Source organism: Oncorhynchus tshawytscha, unplaced genomic scaffold (assembly GCF_018296145.1).
Source record: "Oncorhynchus tshawytscha isolate Ot180627B unplaced genomic scaffold, Otsh_v2.0 Un_scaffold_5493_pilon_pilon, whole genome shotgun sequence".
NCBI classification, from domain to species: Eukaryota; Metazoa; Chordata; class Actinopteri; order Salmoniformes; family Salmonidae; genus Oncorhynchus; species Oncorhynchus tshawytscha.
Window position 1 is genome coordinate 267501 of NW_024609741.1, and position 20961 is coordinate 288461.

Sequence of the window (20961 nt, forward strand, 5' to 3'; positions counted from 1 at the left end):
GTCAGAGACACTAAAACAGCTCTGAACGTCCATTCTCTCTGTTCCACACAGCCAGCATCATCACTCTGAACGTCCATTCTCTCTGTTCCACACAGCCAGCATCATCACTCTGAACGTCCATTCTCTCTGTTCCACACAGCCAGCATCATCACTCTGAATGTCCATTCTCTCTGTTCCACACAGCCAGCATCATCACTCTGAACGTCCATTCTCTCTGTTCCACACAGCCAGCATCATCACTCTGAACGTCCATTCTCTCTGTTCCACACAGCCAGCATCATCACTCTGAACGTCCATTCTCTCAGTTCCACACAGCCAGCATCATCACTCTGAACGTCCATTCTCTCTGTTCCACACAGCCAGCATCATCACTCTGAATGTCCATTCTCTCAGTTCCACACAGCCAGCATCATCACTCTGAACGTCCATTCTCTCTGTTCCACACAGCCAGCATCATCACTCTGAATGTCCATTCTCTCAAACAGCCAGCAACACTGAATCCATTCTCTCAGTTCCACACAGCCAGCATCATTTTCCATTCTCAAGTTCCACAGCCAGCATCATCACTCTGAAGTCCACTCTGTTCCACACAGCCAGGAATAGAATGCCATTTGTTCCACACAGGACATCACCTGATTCATCTCTGTTACAGCCAGCATCATCACTCTGATGTGCCTCTCAAATGGAACACTATATAGTGCACTATTTTTTGACAAGTTCCCATAGTTGCAGTAGTGCACTATGTAGGGAATAGGATGCCATTTGGGACACACCCTGATTCATCCTTAACAATCAAATGAGATATGTTGACAATAATTGGTCAAAAGATCAGAATTGTGCTTCCTGTTTAAACATCAGAATTGTGCTTCCTGTGTAAAGATCAGAATTGTGCTGCCTTTTTAAACATCAGAATTGGGCTTCCTGTGTAAACATCAGAATTGGGCTTCCTGTGTAAACATCAGAATTGAGCTTCCTGTGTAAACATCAGAATTGGGCTTCCTGTGTGAGACAGAAAGAGCTAGGAGCTTGTCTCTGTAGGGACAACACAGGACGCAGCCTCAGTTAGACATTGTGAATGTGTCCAAAATGGCACCCTATTCCCTCTATAGTACAGTGTGCACTACTTTTGAACAGGGCCCTGGTAGTAGTGCACTATATAGTAGAGTGTCCAATCAAAAACACATATTTTGACCAATGGGTAAATATGTACATTGTGTAGATACTCCTCTGAGAAAACCAATTGGCCAAACCTCATGTCTCTATGATAATCTGTTAAGAAGTTATTGGAGTTTTTACCCTTGTAGGATGGCCAGAATTAGGGAGATTAAATCAATGAGGGCCAGATGAATGTTTTTGTCCTGAATCAGGATAATAGCATCGCGTCAGAGAATTAAGACGAACTGACAGGTTCACCGTTGAACCTCGCCATCCTTCTTCTTGAACCCACAGGGCATAAAACAATATGGAGGTCAGATACATATTGATTTAGAGACATGACGTGTAGTATTTTCAAATTAAGTTTTGTATACGCTTTTGATATTAATGTGAGATTTCTCACAAAAAAACAGGAATATCTCTGTGAAATGTCAAAGGAGCACTAAGCTTTTCATTTTCAGACTTAGCTTTTTGTTTTCAGACTTAGCTTTTTGTTTTCAGACTTAGCTTTTTGTTTTCAGACTTAGCTTTTTGTTTTCAGACTTAGCCTTTTGTTTTCAGACTTAGCTTTTTGTTTTCAGACTTAGCTTTTTGTTTTCAGACTTAGCTTTTTGTTTTCAGACTTAGCCTTTTGTTTTCAGACTTAGCTTTTTGTTTTCAGACTTAGCCTTTTGTTTTCAGACTTAGCTTTTTGTTTTCAGACTTAGCCTTTTTTTTCAGACTTAGCTTTTTGTTTTCAGACTTAGCCTTTTGTTTTCAGACTTAGCTTTTTGTTTTCAGACTTAGCCTTTTGTTTTCAGACTTAGCCTTTTGTTTTCAGACTTAGCCTTTTGTTTTCAGACTTAGCTTTTTGCGACCCGCAGAAACAACCACCACAACATGTAAAATCCTCTAAAGTCACTAGGAGAAATCGGCACCGCTACGTCAACAGAGCTCAGTGCTCATTATGGGATGTATTAAGTTACAACATCCAGCTTTTAGATAAAATTATGTGTTAGAGAAAGACACCACTGAACGATTCAGGACATGAAGAATCATATTTGTCTTGGTAAAATTTTTATTTATTATTTACCTGTTGCGTCGAGCCATCCCGGATCCGGGATCGTGAATACAGCCTCAAGCTCATTACCATAACGCAACGTTAACTATTCAAGAAAATCGCAAATGAAATGAAATTAATATGCTAGCTCTCAAGCTTAGCCTTTTGTTAACAACACTGTCATCTCAGATTTTCAAAATCTGCTTCTCAACCATTGCAAAATAAGCATTTGTGTAACAGCTAGCGCACCTAGCGTAGCATTTAGCGTTAGCATGAGCAGGCAACATTTTCACAAAAACCAGAAAATCATTCAAATAAAATCATTACCTTTGAAGAACTTCAGATGTTTTCAATGAGGAGACTCTCAGTTAGATAGCAAATGCTCAGTTTTTCCTGAAAGATTATTTGTTTAGGAGAAATTGCTCCGTTTGGTGCGTCACGTTTGGCTACCAAAAAAAAAACGAAAATTCAGTCTTCAAAACGCCAAACTTTTTTCCAAATGAACTCCATAATATCGACTGAAACATGGCAAACGTTGTTTAGAACCAATCCTCAAGGTGTTTTTCACATATCTCTTCGATGACATATCATTCGTGGAAGTGTGCTTTCCCCTCTGAATCCCAGGAGAAAATGCCTGCGGCTGAAGATTACGCACCAATTTACACAAAGGACAAAATCAAATCAAATCAAAATCAAATCAAATTTTATTTGTCACATACACATGGTTAGCAGATGTTAATGCGAGTGTAGTGAAATGCTTGTGCTTCTAGTTCCGACAATGCAGTAATAACGAACAAGTAATCTAACTAACAATTCCAAAAAAACTACTGTCTTATACACAGTGTAAGGGGATAAAGAATATGTACATAAGGATATATGAATGAGTGATGGTACAGAGCAGCATAGGCAAGATACAGTAGATGATATCGAGTACAGTATATACATATGAGATGAGTATGTAAACCAAGTGGCATAGTTAAAGTGGCTAGTGATACATGTATTACATAAGGATGCAGTCGATGATATAGAGTACAGTATCTACGTATGCATATGAGATGAATAATGTAGGGTAAGTAACATTATATAAGGTAGCATTGTTTAAAGTGGCTAGTGATATATTTACATCATTTCCCATCAATTCCCATTATTAAAGTGGCTGGAGTAGAGTCAGTGTCATTGACAGTGTGCTGTTAGTGGTGGCTGTTTAACAGTCTGATGGCCTTGAGATAGAAGCTGTTTTTCAGTCTCTCGGTCCCAGCTTTGATGCACCTGTACTGACCTCGCCTTCTGGATGACAGCGGGGTGAACAGGCAGTGGCTCGGGTGGTTGATGTCCTTGATGATCTTTATGGCCTTCCTGTAGCATCGGGTGGTGTAGGTGTCCTGGAGGGCAGGTAGTTTGCCCCCGGTGATGCGTTGTGCAGACCTCACTACCCTCTGGAGAGCCTTACGGTTGAGGGCGGTGCAGTTGCCATACCAGGCGGTGATACAGCCCGCCAGGATGCTCTCGATTGTGCATCTGTAGAAGTTTGTGAGTGCTTTTGGTGACAAGCCGAATTTCTTCAGCCTCCTGAGGTTGAAGAGGCGCTGCTGCGCCTTCCTCACGATGCTGTCTGTGTGAGTGGACCAATTCAGTTTGTCTGTGATGTGTATGCCGAGGAACTTAAAACTTGCTACCCTCTCCACTACTGTTCCATCGATGTGGATGGGGGTGTTCCCTCTGCTGTTTCCTGAAGTCCACAATCATCTCCTTAGTTTTGTTGACGTTGAGTGTGAGGTTATTTTCCTGACACCACACTCCGAGGGCCCTCACCTCCTCCCTGTAGGCCGTCTCGTCGTTGTTGGTAATCAAGCCTACCACTGTTGTGTCGTCCGCAAACTTGATGATTGAGTTGGAGGCGTGCATGGCCACGCAGTCGTGGGTGAACAGGGAGTACAGGAGAGGGCTCAGAACGCACCCTTGTGGGGCCCCAGTTTGAGGATCAGCGGGGAGGAGATGTTGTTGCCTACCCTCACCACCTGGACACCGGGCGGACCTGTGGTAAATGTAGTCTCTTATGGCCAATCTTCCAATGATATGCCTACAAATACGTCACAATGCTGCAGACACCTTGGAGAAACGATAGGAAGGGCAGGCTCATTCCCGGCGCATTCACAGCCATATAAGGAGACAATAGAAAACAGAGCTTCGAAAATTCTGCCCATTTCCTGGTTAACGTATCATCTTGGTTAAACCTTAGAGTGTTTTCTTTCCAAAGCTGCCAATTATATGCATAGTCGAGCATCTTTTCGTGGCAAAATATTGCGCTTAAAACGGGCACGTTTTTTTATCCATAAATTAAAAGAGCGCCCCCTATATCCAAGAAGTTAAGGAAGTGAAATTTCAATAACAAAGGGTGTTTTCACACAGAGTGGGTGGACACGCTATATATAGGGGATAGGTGTTTTCACACAGAGTGGGTGGACACGCTATATATAGGGGATAGGTGTTTTCACACAGAGTGGGTGGACACGCTATATATAGGGGATAGGTGTTTTCACACAGAGTGGGTGGACACGCTATATATAGGGGATAGGTGTTTTCACACAGAGTGGGTGGACACGCTATATATAGGGGATAGGTGTTTTCACACAGAGTGGGTGGACACGCTATATATAGAGGATAGGTGTTTTCACACAGAGTGGGTGGACACGCTATATATAGAGGATAGGTGTTTTCACACACTCTCTAGGCAGAGTGGGTGGACACGCTATATATAGGGGATAGGTGTTTTCACACAGAGTGGGTGGACACGCTATATATAGAGGATAGGTGTTTTCACACAGAGTGGGTGGACACGCTATATATAGGGGATGGGTGTTTTCACACAGAGTGGGTGGACACGCTATATATAGAGGATAGGTGTTTTCACACACTCTCTAGGCAGAGTGGGTGGACACACTATATATAGGGGATAGGTGTTTTCACACACTCTCTAGGCAGAGTGGGTGGACACGCTATATATAGGGGATAGGTGTTTTCACACACTCTCTAGGCAGAGTGGGTGGACACGCTATATATAGAGGATAGGTGTTTTCACACAGAGTGGGTGGACACGCTATATATAGGGGATAGGTGTTTTCACACACTCTCTAGGCAGAGTGGGTGGACACGCTATATATAGGGGATAGGTGTTTTCACACACTCTCTAGGCAGAGTGGGTGGACACGCTATATATAGGGGATAGGTGTTTTCACACACTCTCTAGGCAGAGTGGGTGGACACGCTATATATAGGGGATAGGTGTTTTCACACAGAGTGGGTGGACACGCTATATATAGGGGATAGGTGTTTTCACACAGAGTGGGTGGACACGCTATATATAGGGGATAGGTGTTTTCACACACTCTCTAGGCAGAGTGGGTGGACACGCTATATATAGGGGATAGGTGTTTTCACACAGAGTGGGTGGACACGCTATATATAGGGGATAGGTGTTTTCACACACTCTCTAGGCAGAGTGGGTGGACACGCTATATATAGGAGATAGGTGTTTTCACACACTCTCTAGGCAGAGTGGGTGGACACGCTATATATAGGGGATAGGTGTTTTCACTAGGCAGAGTGGGTGGACACGCTATATATAGGGGATAGGTGTTTTCACACACAGGCAGAGTGGGTGGACACGCTATATATAGGGGATAGGTGTTTTCACTCTCTAGGCAGAGTGGGTGGACACGCTATATATAGGGGATAGGTGTTTTCACACAGAGTGGGTGGACACGCTATATATAGGGGATAGGTGTTTTCACACAGAGTGGGTGGACACGCTATATATAGGGGATAGGTGTTTTCACACAGAGTGGGTGGACACGCTATATATAGAGGATAGGATGACATTTCAGCCACTGTCATTATCAACATTATCAGCCATTACTATAATTATGTGCCATCGTGGCTCTTGTCTTTGAACATGAATGGATTCTCTCTCGATATGTAAAAACAGACAGACAGAAGGACAAAGACTTAAAGGAGTCCTCAGTGATTACTATGATGACGATGATTTAGGTTCATTCATGGTTCTAGCTGATTTCTGAATAACACCTTCCTCTTTCTGTTGGGTTGTTTAGTGACACACACACACACACACACACACACGACTGGCCCATACTGTGTTTGTAACAGTATACTGTTGGTCCATCTCGGTCCTAGCTGCAGTACCGTTATGAGACAGTGGAGGCGCTGAAGAGCCTGTGGCAGCAGGTGACTGCAGAAACAGGAGAAGACAGAGAAACAGCCTGGGACCTCTCTGTGTCTACACTACGACAGGTACACACACACACACCTCACGTGCACTGCAGAGATGCATCAGGTCCCATTCACAGATTCTCGACCGGGGATGGAACCCCTAACCTTGCGATCTCCGAAGGGACACACCTAACCCTCCTCTCCTCTCTCCTCTCTGTTCCCCTCTCCAGGCGGTGCTGGCTCTGCCCCAGGGGGACGGGGAGCAGGATGGACCCCAGGAGAGGCTCACCAGAGAGGGGGCTCTGAGCCTCTATAACACCCTCCTCCTGGAGCTCACCCAGCCACTCACACAACACACGCCACTACCACTCAACGCTATAGGGTGAGGAGAAGGGAGGGAGGGAGGGAAGAGGAGGGAGGGAGGGAAGAGGGAGGGAGGGAAGGAAGAGGAGGGAGACAGAGATGCAGCACCGGTCTGGAGAAAAGAGAAGAGGGAATATTAATGGGGAAACTAAAGAATGAAAGGATACCACAGAAATGGATCAATAGTGCAGTTGATTATTTAAAAAGTGTGTGTGTGTGTGTGTGTGTGTGTGTGTGTGTGTGTGTGTGTGTGTGTGTGTTAACCCCTGCAGGTTGCAGCTGTGGAGAGAGCTGTTGGACGGTCTGGTCAGTGCAGCTCTGTGGCTCAGACATCTACTGGGTCTCCCTGAGACAGACACATGGGGGGAACACACACAGGACCACCACCACAGCTGTGAGTCTAACACACAGGACCACCACCACAGCTGTGAGTCTAACACACAGGACCACCACCACCACAGCTGTGAGTCTAATACACACAGGACCAGCACCACCACAGCTGTGAGTCTAACACACAGGACCACCACCACCACAGCTGTGAGTCTAACACACAGGACCACCACCACAGCTGTGAGTCTAACACACAGGACCAGCACCACCACAGCTGTGAGTCTAACACACACAGGACCACCACCACAGCTGTGAGTCTAACACACAGGACCACCACCACCACAGCTGTGAGTCTAACACACAGGACCACCACAGCTGTGAGTCTAACACACAGGACCACCACCACAGCTGTGAGTCTAACACACAGGACCACCACCACCACCACAGCTGTGAGTCTAACACACAGGAACCACCACAGGACCAGGACCACCACCACAGCTGTGAGTCTAACACACAGGACCACCACCACCACAGCTGTGAGTCTAACACACAGGACCACCACCACAGCTGTGAGTCTAACACACAGGACCACCACCACAGCTGTGAGTCTACACACAGGACCACCACCACCACAGCTGTGAGTCTAATACACACAGGACCAGCACCACCACAGCTGTGAGTCTACACACAGGACCACCACCACCACAGCTGTGAGTCTAACACACAGGACCACCACCACCACAGCCTGTCTACCACTACAACCCACTATCAGCCTGTCTACCACTACAACCCACTATCAGCCTGTCTACCACTACAACCCACTATCAGCCTGTCTACCACTACAACCCACTATCAGCCTGTCTACCACTACAACCCACTATCAGCCTGTCTACCACTACAACCCACTATCAGCCTGTCTACCACTACAACCCACTATCAGCCTGTCTATCACTACAACCCACTATCAGCCTGTCTACCACTACAACCCACTATCAGCCTGTCTACCACTACAGCCCACTATCAGCCTGTCTACCACTACAACCCACTATCAGCCTGTCTACCACTACAACCCACTATCAGCCTGTCTACCACTACAACCCACTATCAGCCTGTCTACCACTACAACCCACTATCAGCCTGTCTACCACTACAACCCACTATCAGCCTGTCTACCACTACAACCCACTATCAGCCTGTCTATCACTACTACCCACTATCAGCCTGTCTACCACTACAACCCACTATCAGCCTGTCTACCACTACAACCCACTATCAGCCTGTCTATCACTACAACCCACTATCAGCCTGTCTACCACTACAACCCACTATCAGCCTGTCTACCACTACAACCCACTATCAGCCTGTCTACCACTACAACCCACTATCAGCCTGTCTACCACTACAACCCACTATCAGCCTGTCTACCACTACAACCCACTATCAGCCTGTCTACCACTACAACCCACTATCAGCCTGTCTACCACTACAACCCACTATCAGCCTGTCTACCACTACAACCCACTATCAGCCTGTCTATCACTACTACCCACTATCAGCCTGTCTACCACTACAACCCACTATCAGCCTGTCTACCACTACAACCCACTATCAGCCCATTCCTCTCCAGGGGGAAAGGTGAAGAAAGAGGAGAAGTTTGAGAAGAAGACAGGAGCACCCCTGAAGGAGGAGAAGAAGGGAGGAGCACCCCTGAAGGAGGAGAAGAAGGGAGGGAGCGTCAAAGAGAAGGAGGAGAAGAAGGGAGCAGCCAAGCCTGCTGTGAAGGAGAAGCCTGTCTACCAGTGCCCACTATCAGCCTGAACTACAACCCCTAAGCCTGTCTACCACTACAACCCACTATCAGCCTGTCTATCCTACAACCCACTATCAGCCTGTCTACCACTATAACCCCTATCAGCCTGTCTGCCACCAACCCAGTAACCTGTCTCCCTCCTAACCTCTTACCCCCTAACCTCCTACCCCTAACCTCCTACCCCCTAGTCACTTTGTGTAAATGTTATCAAGCTCTATTCCCAACCAGAGACACAATGTTTATCTGAAAGGATCAGATAGGTGTTAGTAATATAGTGTAACTCAAAGTCTATCAGAGAGTGGGTGGAGCTATTACCAGATGATTTATACCTATCCAATCAGAGAGTGGGGTGGAGATGATTAATATTCTATCCAATCAGAGAGTGGGGTGGAGAAGAAGGGAGGAGCACCCCTGAAGGAGTTTATACCTATCCAATCAGAGAAGGGTGGAGCGTCAAAGACCAGATGATTAATACCTATCCAATCAGAGAAGGAGCTATTACCAGTGGAGGTGATTTACTACCTAATCCAATCAGAGACCTCCTGCCCCCTAACCTCCTCCCCCTAGCCTCCTGGAACCTCCTACCAGATGATTTATACCTCCTATCCAATCAGAGAGTGGGGTGGAGCTATTACCAGATGATTTATACCTATCCAATCAGAGAGTGGGGTGGAGCTGAAAGGATCAGATGATTAATATACCTATCAAAGTCTATCAGAGAGTGGGTGGAGCTATTACCAGATGATTTATACCTATCCAATCAGAGAGTGGGGTGGAGCTATTACCAGATGATTAATATTCTATCCAATCAGAGAGTGGGGTGGAGCTATTACCAGATGATTTATACCTATCCAATCAGAGAGTGGGGTGGAGCTATTACCAGATGATTTATACCTATCCAATCAGAGAGTGGGGTGGAGCTATTACCAGATGATTTATACCTATCCAATCAGAGAGTGGGGTGGAGCTATTACCAGATGATTTATACCTATCCGATCAGAGAGTAGGGTGGAGCTATTACCAGATGATTTATACCTATCCAATCAGAGAGTGGGGTGGAGCTATTACCAGATGATTTATACCTATCCAATCAGAGAGTAGGGTGGAGCTATTACCAGATGGTTTATACCTATCCAATCAGAGAGTAGGGTGGAGCTATTACCAGATGATTTATACCTATCCAATCAGAGAGTAGGGTGGAGCTATTACCAGATGATTTATACCTATCCAATCAGAGAGTGGGGTGATTTATACCTATCAGATCAGAGAGTGGGGTGAAGGGATTTATACCTATCCAATCCCGTCAGACCTCTAGTGTCTAGATCAGGGCTCTCCAACCCTGTTCCTGGAGAGAAACCCTCCTGTAGGTTTAATCTCCAACCCTGTTCCTGGAGAGATACCCTCCTGTATGTTTAATCTCCAACCCTGTTCCTGGAGAGATACCCTCCTGTAGGTTTTATCTCCAACCCTGTTCCTGGAGAGATACCCTCCTGTATGTTTTATCTCCAACCCTGTTCCTGGAGAGATACCCTCCTGTATGTTTTATCTCCAACCCTGTTCCTGGAGAGATACCCTCCTGTAGGTTTTATCTCCAACCCTGTTCCTGGAGAGATACCCTCCTAGGTTTTCACCTCCTGTAGGTTTTCAGGGATGATTTTAAGTTAAAACCTACAGGAGGTTTTCTCTCCAGAAACAGGGTTGATACCAACACCAGATGGCAGCAAACACCTGTCTGTCTGTATGTTTGTCTGCCTGTCTGCCTGTTTGTCTGCCTGTATGTCTGTCTGTCTGTCTGTTTGTCTGCCTGTTTGTCTGCCTATCTGTATGTCTGCCTATCTGTATGTCTGTCTGTCTGTCTGTCTGTATTTAGTCAGCCACCAATTGTGCAAGTTCTCCCACTTAAAAAGATGAGAGAGGCCTGTAATTTTCATCATAGGTACACTTCAACTATGACAGACAAAATTAGAAAAAAAATCCTGAAAATCACATTGTAGGATTTTTAATGAATTTATTTGCAAATTATGGTGGAAAATAAGTATTTGGTCAATAACAAAAGTTTATTTCAATACTTTGTTATATACCCTTTGTTGGCAATGACAGAGGTCAAATGTTTTCTGTAAGTCTTCACAAGGTTTTCACACACTGTTGCTGGTATTTTGGCCCATTCCTCCATGCAGATCTCCTCTAGAGCAGTGATGTTTTGGGGCTGTTGCTGGGCAACACAGACTTTCAACTCTCTCCAAAGATTTTCTATGGGGTTGAGATCTGGAGACTGGCTAGGCCACTCCAGGACCTTGAAATGCTTCTTACGAAGCCACTCCTTCGTTGCCCGGGCGGTGTGTTTGGGATCATTGTCATGCTGAAAGACCCAGCCACGTTTCATCTTCAATGCCCTTGCTGATGGTAGGCTGTGTTACTTTGGTCCCATCTCTCTGCAGGTCATTCACTAGGTCCCCCCGTGTGGTTCTGGGATTTTTGCTCACCGTTCTTGTGATCATTTTGACCCCACGGGGTGAGATCGCGTGGCGCCCCAGATCGAGGGAGATTATCAGTGGTCTTGTATGTTTTCCATTTCCTAATAATTGCTCCCACAGTTGATTTCTTCAAACCAAGCTGCTTACCTATTGCAGATTCAGTCTTCCCAGCCTGGTGCAGGTCTACAATTTTGTTTCTGGTGTCCTTTGACAGCTCTTTGGTCTTGGCCATAGTGGAGTTTGGAGTGTGACTGTTTGAGGTTGTGGACAGGTGTCTTTTATACTGATAACAAGTTCAAACAGGTACCATTAATACAGGTAAGTGGAGGACAGAGGAGCCTCTTAAAGAATAAGTTACAGGTCTGTGAGATCCAGAAATCTTGCTTGTTTGTAGGTGACCAAATATGTATTTTCCACCATAATTTGAAAATAAATTCATTAAAAATCCTACAATGTGATTTTCTGGATTTTTTTCTCATTTTGTCTGTCATAGTTGAAGTGTACCTATGATGAAAATTACAGGCCTCTCTCATCTTTTTAAATGGGAGAACTTGCACAATTGGTGGCTGACTAAATACTTTTGTCCCTCACTGTATGTATGTATGTATGTATGTATGTATGTATGTATGTATGTATGTATGTATGTATGTATGTATGTATGTATGTATGTATGTATGTATGTATGCCTGCCTACCTGTCTGTTTGTCTGCTTGTCTGTCTGCCTGCCTGTCCTGTCTGTTTGTCTTCTTGTCTGTCTGCTTGTCAGTCTGCCTGCCTGTCAGCTTGTCTGTCTGTCTGCTTGTATGTCTGTCTGTCTGTCAGTCTGTCTGTCTGTCTGTCTGTCTGTCTGTCTGTCTGTCTGTCTGTCTGTCTGTCTGTCTGTCTGTCTGTCTGTCTGTCTGTCTGTCTGTCTGTCTGTCTGTCTGTCTGTGTCTGTGTCTGTCTGTCTGTCTGTCATCCTGTCTGTCTGCCTGTCAGCTTGTCTACCTGTCAGCTTCTCTGTCTGTCTGCTTGTATGTCTGCCTGCCTGTCAGCTTGTATGTCTGTCTGTCTGTCTGTCTGTCTGTCTGTCTGTCTGTCTGTCTGTCTGTCTGTCTGTCTGTCTGTCTGTCTGTCTGTCTGTCTGTGTCTGTCTGTCTGTCATCCTGTCTGTCTGTCTGTCTGCTTGTCTTTCTACCTGTCTGCCTCTCTCTCTCCTCTTTCTCCTCTCTTTCTCTTCCTCCTTCTCTCTCCCTCCTCTCTTTCTCTTCCTCCTTCTCTCTCCCTCCTTCTCTCTCACTCCTCTCTCTCCATCTCTCTGATTAATAGTTGAGTCATAGGTTAGCAACAGTTTATTTGTCACCAGGTGCCATGGTAACCGAACACTGTGTGAAAATGTGCATCTGCTCTCAAACTGTGTGTCCAGGTTGTGAGTTATGACACCTGTACCGGCCACACACACTACGCGCATGTAGGCGGCGTGCACACACACACACTACACGCATGTAGGCGGCCACACACACACACACACACACACACACACACACACACAGCTAGAGGCATGTCCATCTGTACACCAACAACTATAAACAGAACATACGGCAGAAATATCACGATCACAAAGACACCAGTACACCCTCTGTCTCTCTATCGATCTCTCTTTCTGTCTTTATCTCTATATACTGTATCTATCTATCTCTCTTTCTGTCTGTCTGTCTTTATCTCTATCTCTCTTTCTGTCTGTCTTTCTTTATCTCTATCTATCTTTCTCTCTGTCTTACTTTCTCTCTCTATCTATCTACCTCTCTTTCTCTCTGTCTTACTTTCTCTCTCTATCTATCTATCTCTCTTTCTCTCTGTCTTTCTTTATCTCTCTATCTATCTATCTCTCTTTCTCTCTGTCTTTCTTTATCTCTCTACCTATCTACCTCTCTTTCTCTCTGTCTTTCTCTCTCGCTCTATAACTGGCCGCTCTGACCAATCGGGGGAGAAGGGTCTTGTTCAGGGAGGTGACCAACAACCAATGGTCACTCTGACAGCGCTGCAGAGTTCCTCTGTGGAGATGGGAGAACCTTCCAGAAGGACAATCATCTCTGCAGCACTCCACCGATCAGGCCTTTATGGTAGAGTGGTGTCGTGACTTGACTTTAAATAATCTGATGACTTATTTATTTAATTGTTACCCGATTAAATTTAATCATGTAACAATTAACTCATTAGGAATTTGGGGCACCATGGAAGAAGCTGTTTAACAAGTTACCATCTCCCGCATTAAACTCTCAAAGATATAAATGATAGATCCATAACTATCACTTATTAATAATTACCTCAAATCAGTCTCATTCTGATTGGTCGCAACCTTCTTGGATCTGCAAGAACCCCAGCCTAAGCTCATTATTCGATACTACTGTCACAGGCTGACTCATAGCCTGTGGCAAAAATGAGGGGACGCGAACAACAGGTACAGAACGACTACCGCCCCGTAGCACTCACATCCGTCATCATGAAGTGCTTTGAGAGACTAGTCAAGGACCATATCACCTCCACCCTACCTGACACCCATGACCCACTCCAATTTGCTTACCGCCCAAATAGGTCCACAGACGATGCAATCTCAACCACACTGCACACTGCCCTAACCCATCTGGACAAGAGGAATACCTATGTGAGAATGCTGTTCATCGACTACAGCTCGGCATTCAACACCATAGTACCCTCCAAGCTCGTCATCAAGCTCGAGACCCTGGGTCTCGACCCCGCCCTGTGCAACTGGGTACTGGACTTCCTGACGGGCCGCCCCCAGGTGGTGAGGGTAGGCAACAACATCTCCTCCCCGCTGATCCTCAACACTGGGGCCCCACAAGGGTGCGTTCTGAGCCCTCTCCTGTACTCCCTGTTCACCCACGACTGCGTGGCCACGCACGCCTCCAACTCAATCATCAAGTTTGCGGACGACACAACAGTGGTAGGCTTGATTACCAACAACGACGAGACGGCCTACAGGGAGGAGGTGAGGGCCCTCGGAGTGTGGTGTCAGGAAAATAACCTCACACTCAACGTCAACAAAACTAAGGAGATGATTGTGGACTTCAGGAAACAGCAGAGGGAACACCCCCATCCACATCGATGGAACAGTAGTGGAGAGGGTAGCAAGTTTTAAGTTCCTCGGCATACACATCACAGACAAACTGAATTGGTCCACTCACACAGACAGCATCGTGAGGAAGGCGCAGCAGCGCCTCTTCAACCTCAGGAGGCTGAAGAAATTCGGCTTGTCACCAAAAGCACTCACAAACTTCTACAGATGCACAATCGAGAGCATCCTGGCGGGCTGTATCACCGCCTGGTATGGCAACTGCACCGCCCTCAACCGTAAGGCTCTCCAGAGGGTAGTGAGGTCTGCACAACATCACCGGGGCAAACTACCTGCCCTCCAGGACACCTACACCACCCGATGCTACAGGAAGGCCATAAAGATCATCAAGGACATCAACCACCCGAGCCACTGCCTGTTCACCCCGCTGTCATCCAGAAGGCGAGGTCAGTACAGGTGCATCAAAGCTGGGACCGAGAGACTGAAAAACAGCTTCTATCTCAAGGCCATCAGACTGTTAAACAGCCACCACTAACATTGAGTGGCTACTGCCAACACACTGTCAATGACACTGACTCTACTCCAGCCACTTTAATCATGGGAATTGATGGGAATGATGTAAATATATCACTAGCCACTTTAAACAATGCTACCTTATATAATGTTACTTACCCTACATTATTCATCTCATATGCATACGTAGATACTGTACTCTATATCATCGACTGCATCCTTATGTAATACATGTATCACTAGCCACTTTAACTATGCCACTTGGTTTACATACTCATCTCATATGTATATACTGTACTCGATATCATCTACTGTATCTTGCCTATGCTGCTCTGTACCATCACTCATTCATATATCCTTATGTACATATTCTTTATCCCCTTACACTGTGTATAAGACAGTAGTTTTTTTTTGGAATTGTTAGTTAGATTACTTGTTCGTTATTACCGCATTGTCGGAACTAGAAGCACAAGCATTTCGCTACACTCGCATTAACATCTGCTAACCATGTGTATGTGACAAATAAAATTTGATTTGATTTGATTTGATTTAGGCCAATTAAAAACATGTTCTTTATTGTAAACAAACTATTAACTCTAAACTAAGAAAAAGGTATGAGGTGTGGAAGTATCATAATGTAAGGTGTATGTAAATTGCATGGATGTGTGAATCTGTGTGTGTGAATGACTGAGTGAAAACTATGCAAAATTACAAAAAAACAATCAAAATATTTTCATACCTGGAGGAGCAGAGAAAGAGTAGTGATTAGTGACACAGTTTAAAAATACTTAGAGCCCAGGTGACTCCAATCACTAATGACCCTCCTCTGCCTGCAGGAGGAACCACCCCCTGCACTGCAGAGGAGGAGCCGTGACACTACACAAATTGATTTAATTATTTATTTACTAGCTAACTAAATAGTAACACAGAACAACATACACACTTACATGAGACAAAGGTGGACTGACAAGATATGACGGCTTGTTACAACATAATGTTAGATGTAGAGAGGGACAGAGAGACAGAGAGGAAAAGGACACTGATCGTGGACACGTTCTAGGACTCATTTCACATGAATCATATACTTTGCACACGAACCACCGGCCGTTTGGAATAAGAAAAGAATGAATGCATTTACGTGTTGAATGCCTTCGTTCGTGGTCTATCTCGGTCAGGACCAAGCCCTCTCAGAAAGTAGTTTCGGTGGGCTCTCCCGGGGGTGTAATGCTCTGATTGGCCACCAGAGGTTACAATGTCCTCTTTATTAGTAGTTTCGGTGGGCTCTCCCGGGGGTGTAATGCTCTGATTGTCCACCAGAGGTTACAATGGCCTCTTTATTAGTAGTTTCGGTGGGCTCTCCCGGGGGTGTAATGCTCTGATTGGCCACCAGAGGTTACAATGTCCTCTTTATTAGTTGTTTCGGTGGGCTCTCCCGGGGGTGTAAGGCTCTGATTGTCCACCAGAGGTTACAATGTCCTCTTTATTAGTTGTTTCGGTGGGCTCTCCCGGGGGTGTAAGGCTCTGATTGTCCACCAGATGTCCTCTTTATTAGTAGTCTGCGGCTTCAATGATTCACCAGTAATTGTCTGAGGTGAACTTAGCCTCTTTTCCTCGGGTAGATAGTCAAAGTTCCAAACTCACTTTACACGCGCAGATGCAGACTGCCAGGGTCCTGGTCCGGTGAGTTCATTTTCTTCACCTCTTGTTGAGAGTTTCAACGTTTCTAACCATTTCAACGTGTGGTTCACGGTGTCATGTATTTTGGTCTGGTATGTTAATTCTTAGCGAGTCATTTTAAGCACTCTGGTCGGAAAGGGTGGTTCCATCACACTGATACGCTCTTCTGACCTCATTCGGGCCGTGGCTATTTAATGTGCAGAGGACATGAAAAACCATTATCCTATTAGAAAAACAAAATCACATTCCTATCTTAACAACACTATTTTCATTGTTCTTCATATTGTATTCACAATGTATTGGATAGAAACTTGACAGCCAAAAGGGGGTTCGTTCCTAAGTTACAGTATTTGGTTCACAGAGTTTTTAATAACATCACAAAATGAAAAGCAATATGACATGATTATTATTCTTTAGCTCCCCACTGACCATTCTTAACATTCATATCTTAGAAATATTGTTCTAAAATTCACTTTCTTTCGGACGTTACAGTTTTGGCGGGAAAAGTATTCTGTAGACGAAAGGGACATTTCTTTACCAATACTGAAGAGAAAGAGGGAGATTCCCCTCCTACCTAATTTACAGAGAGTTAAGGTGTCAAAACCGCCCCCCTCCCTCCCTCCTCTTTCTGCGGGTGATGAGAGGGGTCTGGTCAACGTCAGCCATTTGCCAAGCTGATCTGAGGCCTTGGATCCTCAGCCAGGAGAGTCATGATAGTGGCCAAACGATAGTCACCCCTCAGTGAAAGGCACATGACAGCCCACTTGGAGTTTGCCAAAAGACACCTAAAGACTCTCAGACCAGGAGAAACAAGATTGTCTGGTCTGATGAAACCAAGATTGAACTCTTTGGCCTGAATGCCAAGCATCCCGTCTGGAGGAAACCTGGCACCATCCCTATGGTGAAGCATGGTGGTGGCAGTATCATGATGTGGTGATGTTTTTCAGCGGCAGGGACTGGGAGAATAGTCAGGATCGAGGGAATGATTAACAGAGCAAAATACAGAGATTCTTGATGAAAACCTGCTCCAGAACGCTCAGGACTTCAGACTGCTGCAAAGGTTCACCTTCCAACCCTAACGCACACAGCCAAGATAACGTAGGAGTGGCTTTGGGATAAGTCTCTGAATGTCATTGAGTGACCCAGCCAGAGCCCGGACTTGAACCTGATAAAACATCTCTGGAGAGATCTGAAAACAGCTGTGCAGCGACACTCCCCATCCAACCTGACAGAGCTTGAGAGGATCTGCAGAGAAGAATGGGAGACACTCCCCAAATACAGGTGTGCCAAGTTTGTAGCGTCATACCCAAGAAGACTTAAGTCTGTAATCGCTGCTAAAGGTGCTTAAACAAAGTACTGATTTTAAAGGGTCTGAATTCTTATGCAAATGTGATATTTCAGTTTTTTATTTGTAATACATTTGCAAAAATGTGTCTTCATGGAGTATTGTGATGTCATTATGGAGTATTGTGATGTCATTATGGAGTATTGTGATGTCATTATGGGGTATTGTGATGTCATTATGGAGTATTGTGTGTAGATCGATTAGGGGGAAAAAAATATTAAATCAATTTTAGAATAAGGCTGTGACATAACCAAACGTAGAAGGAGTCAAGGGCTCTGAAGACTTCCCGAATGCACCGTAAGTGGAATGGTATCAAATAGATCAAACACATGGTTTCCATGGTTTCCTGGTGTTTGATGACATTCCATTTGCCTCCGTTCCGGCCGTTATTAAGAGCTGTCCTCCCCTCAGCAGCCTCCTGTGCTCTCTTCCAGGAGCGTCCGGGCAGTAAGAAGAAGGGTCGTGAGGAGGTGGCGGTAGGGGACAAGCGTCCTGGAGGTAAGCCTGGTAAAGAACCAGGCAGAGAGCCCTCCTCCACCACAACCAGCCCTGAGAGTGACTACCAGGACCACCACACTGACTCTACTGTAGAGCCTGAACTACAGGACAAATACAGGAGACAGCTGCACCAACAGGCTAGTACACTATACTATACTACCAGGACCACTAAACAGTCTCTACTGTAGATCTGCTGTACTATACTATACTACCAGGACCACTAACCAGTCTCTACTGTAGATCTGCTATACTACCAGGACCACTAAACGGTATCTACTGTAGATCTGCTATACTATACTATACTACCAGGACCTCACAACAGTCTCTACTGTAGATCTGCTATACTATACTATACTATACTATACTATACTATACTATACTACCAGGACCACCACACGGTCTCTACCGTAGATCTGCTGTACTATACTATACTACTAGGACCACCACACGGTCTCTACCGTAGATCTGCTGTACTATACTACTAGGACCTCTAAACAGTCTCTACTGTAGATCTGCTGTACTATACTATACTACCAGGACCACTAACCAGTCTCTACTGTAGATCTGCTATACTACCAGGACCACTAAACAGTCTCTACTGTAGATCTGCTGTACTATACTATACTACCAGGACCACCACACTGACTCTACTGTAGAGCCTGAACTACAGGACAAATACAGGAGACAGCTGCACCAACAGGCTAGTACACTATACTATACGATACTATACTATACTATACTACCAGGACCACTAAACAGTCTCTACTGTAGATCTGCTATACAATACTATACTATACTACCAGGACCACTAAACAGTCTCTACTGTAGATCTGCTGTACTATACTATACTACCAGGACCACCACACTGACTCTACTGTAGAGCCTGAACTACAGGACAAATACAGGAGACAGCTGCACCAACAGGCTAGTACACTATACTATACTACCAGGACCACTAACCAGTCTCTACTGTAGATCTGCTGTACTATACTATACTACAGGACCACTAACCAGTCTCTACTGTAGATCTGCTATACTACCAGGACCACTAACCAGTCTCTACTGTAGATCTGCTATACAATACTATACTATACTACCAGGACCACCACACGGTCTCTACCGTAGATCTGCTGTACTATAGACACTACCAGGACCACTAAACAGTCTCTACCGTAGATCTGCTGTACTATACTATACTACTAGGACCACCACACGGTCTCTACCGTAGATCTGCTGTACTATACTACTAGGACCTCTAAACAGTCTCTACTGTAGATATGCTGTACTATAGACACTACCAGGACCACTAACCAGTCTCTACTGTAGATCTGCTATACTATACTATACTACCAGGACCACCACACAGTCTCTACCGTAGATCTGCTGTACTATACTATACTACTAGGACCTCTAAACAGTCTCTACTGTAGAGCCTGCTATACTATACTATACTACCAGGACCACCACACAGTCTCTACTGTAGAGCCTGCTATACTATACTATACTACCAGGACCACCACACAGTCTCTACTGTAGATCTGTACTATAGACACTTCTTGTGGAATATTAGTACTTTTGTAATAACCATAATCCTTTATCTGAAATCGCTTACTAACACTGCTGTTATCTCCCCCCCCCTCTCTCTCTGTCTGTCGCTCTCTCTCTTTCTCCCTCTCTTCCTTCCTCTCTCTCTTCGTTTCTCTCTCTCTCTGTCGCTCTCTCTCTTTCTCCCTCTCTTCCTTCCTCTCTCTCTTCGTTTCTCTCTCTCTCTGTCGCTCTCTCTCTTTCTCCCTCTCTCTCTCTGTCGCTCTCTTCCTTCCTCTCTCTCTCTCTTCTTTTCTCTCTCTTCCTTTCTCTCTCTCTCTGCCTTTCTCTCTCTCTCTCTCTGTCGCTCTCTCTCTTTCTCCCTCTTCCTTCCTCTCTCTTCCTTTCTCCCCCCCTCTCTCTCTCTCCCTCTTCCTTCCTCTCTCTTCCTTTCTCTCTTTCTTTCTCCTTCTCTTCTCTCTCTCTTCCTCTCTCTCTCTCTCTCTCTCTCTCTCTCTCTCTCTCTCTCTCTCTCTCTCTCTTTCTCTCTCCCCTCTCTCTGTCTCTTCCTTTTCCTTTATCCCCCTCTATTTCCCTTTCTGTGTCTTTCTCTGTCTTTCTCTTCCAGGTGTATATTCTAATGGAAGGCTTAGTGGATTCTCTGTGTGTGCTGTTGGAAGAGTCTGCAGAGGAACAGACTTGAGCTGACACACACACACACACACACACACACACACACACACACACACACACACACACACACACACACACAGCTCTCTAATTACACTATAATAAATTCCACTCTTCCCTAACACACACATTTGTACAGAGAATCCATCACAGGTGCAGAGGTTTATTTCCTCACTATGACATCAATAAACTTGCTTTGTGAACTTCCTATCTTTGTTGACTTACTATGACTGTGAGATGTGG

At 45.2% G+C, this 20961-nt stretch overlaps 1 protein-coding gene across 1 annotated transcript in view; it reads left to right on the top strand.

The window, feature by feature from the left end:
* Positions 1-20926, top strand: part of LOC112241053 (mycbp associated protein) — a 45991-nt gene extending 25065 nt beyond the window's left edge. Inside the window, exons 14-20 of the mRNA XM_042317454.1 lie at positions 6386-6502; positions 6652-6803; positions 7057-7178; positions 8742-8901; positions 9425-9434; positions 18441-18641; positions 20657-20926. Coding sequence (XP_042173388.1) covers positions 6386-6502; positions 6652-6803; positions 7057-7178; positions 8742-8901; positions 9425-9434; positions 18441-18641; positions 20657-20731 — 837 coding nt within the window. The 3' untranslated portion in view covers positions 20732-20926. The remainder of the gene's footprint in view (positions 1-6385; positions 6503-6651; positions 6804-7056; positions 7179-8741; positions 8902-9424; positions 9435-18440; positions 18642-20656) is intronic.
* The last annotated feature ends 35 nt before the right edge of the window (positions 20927-20961 follow it).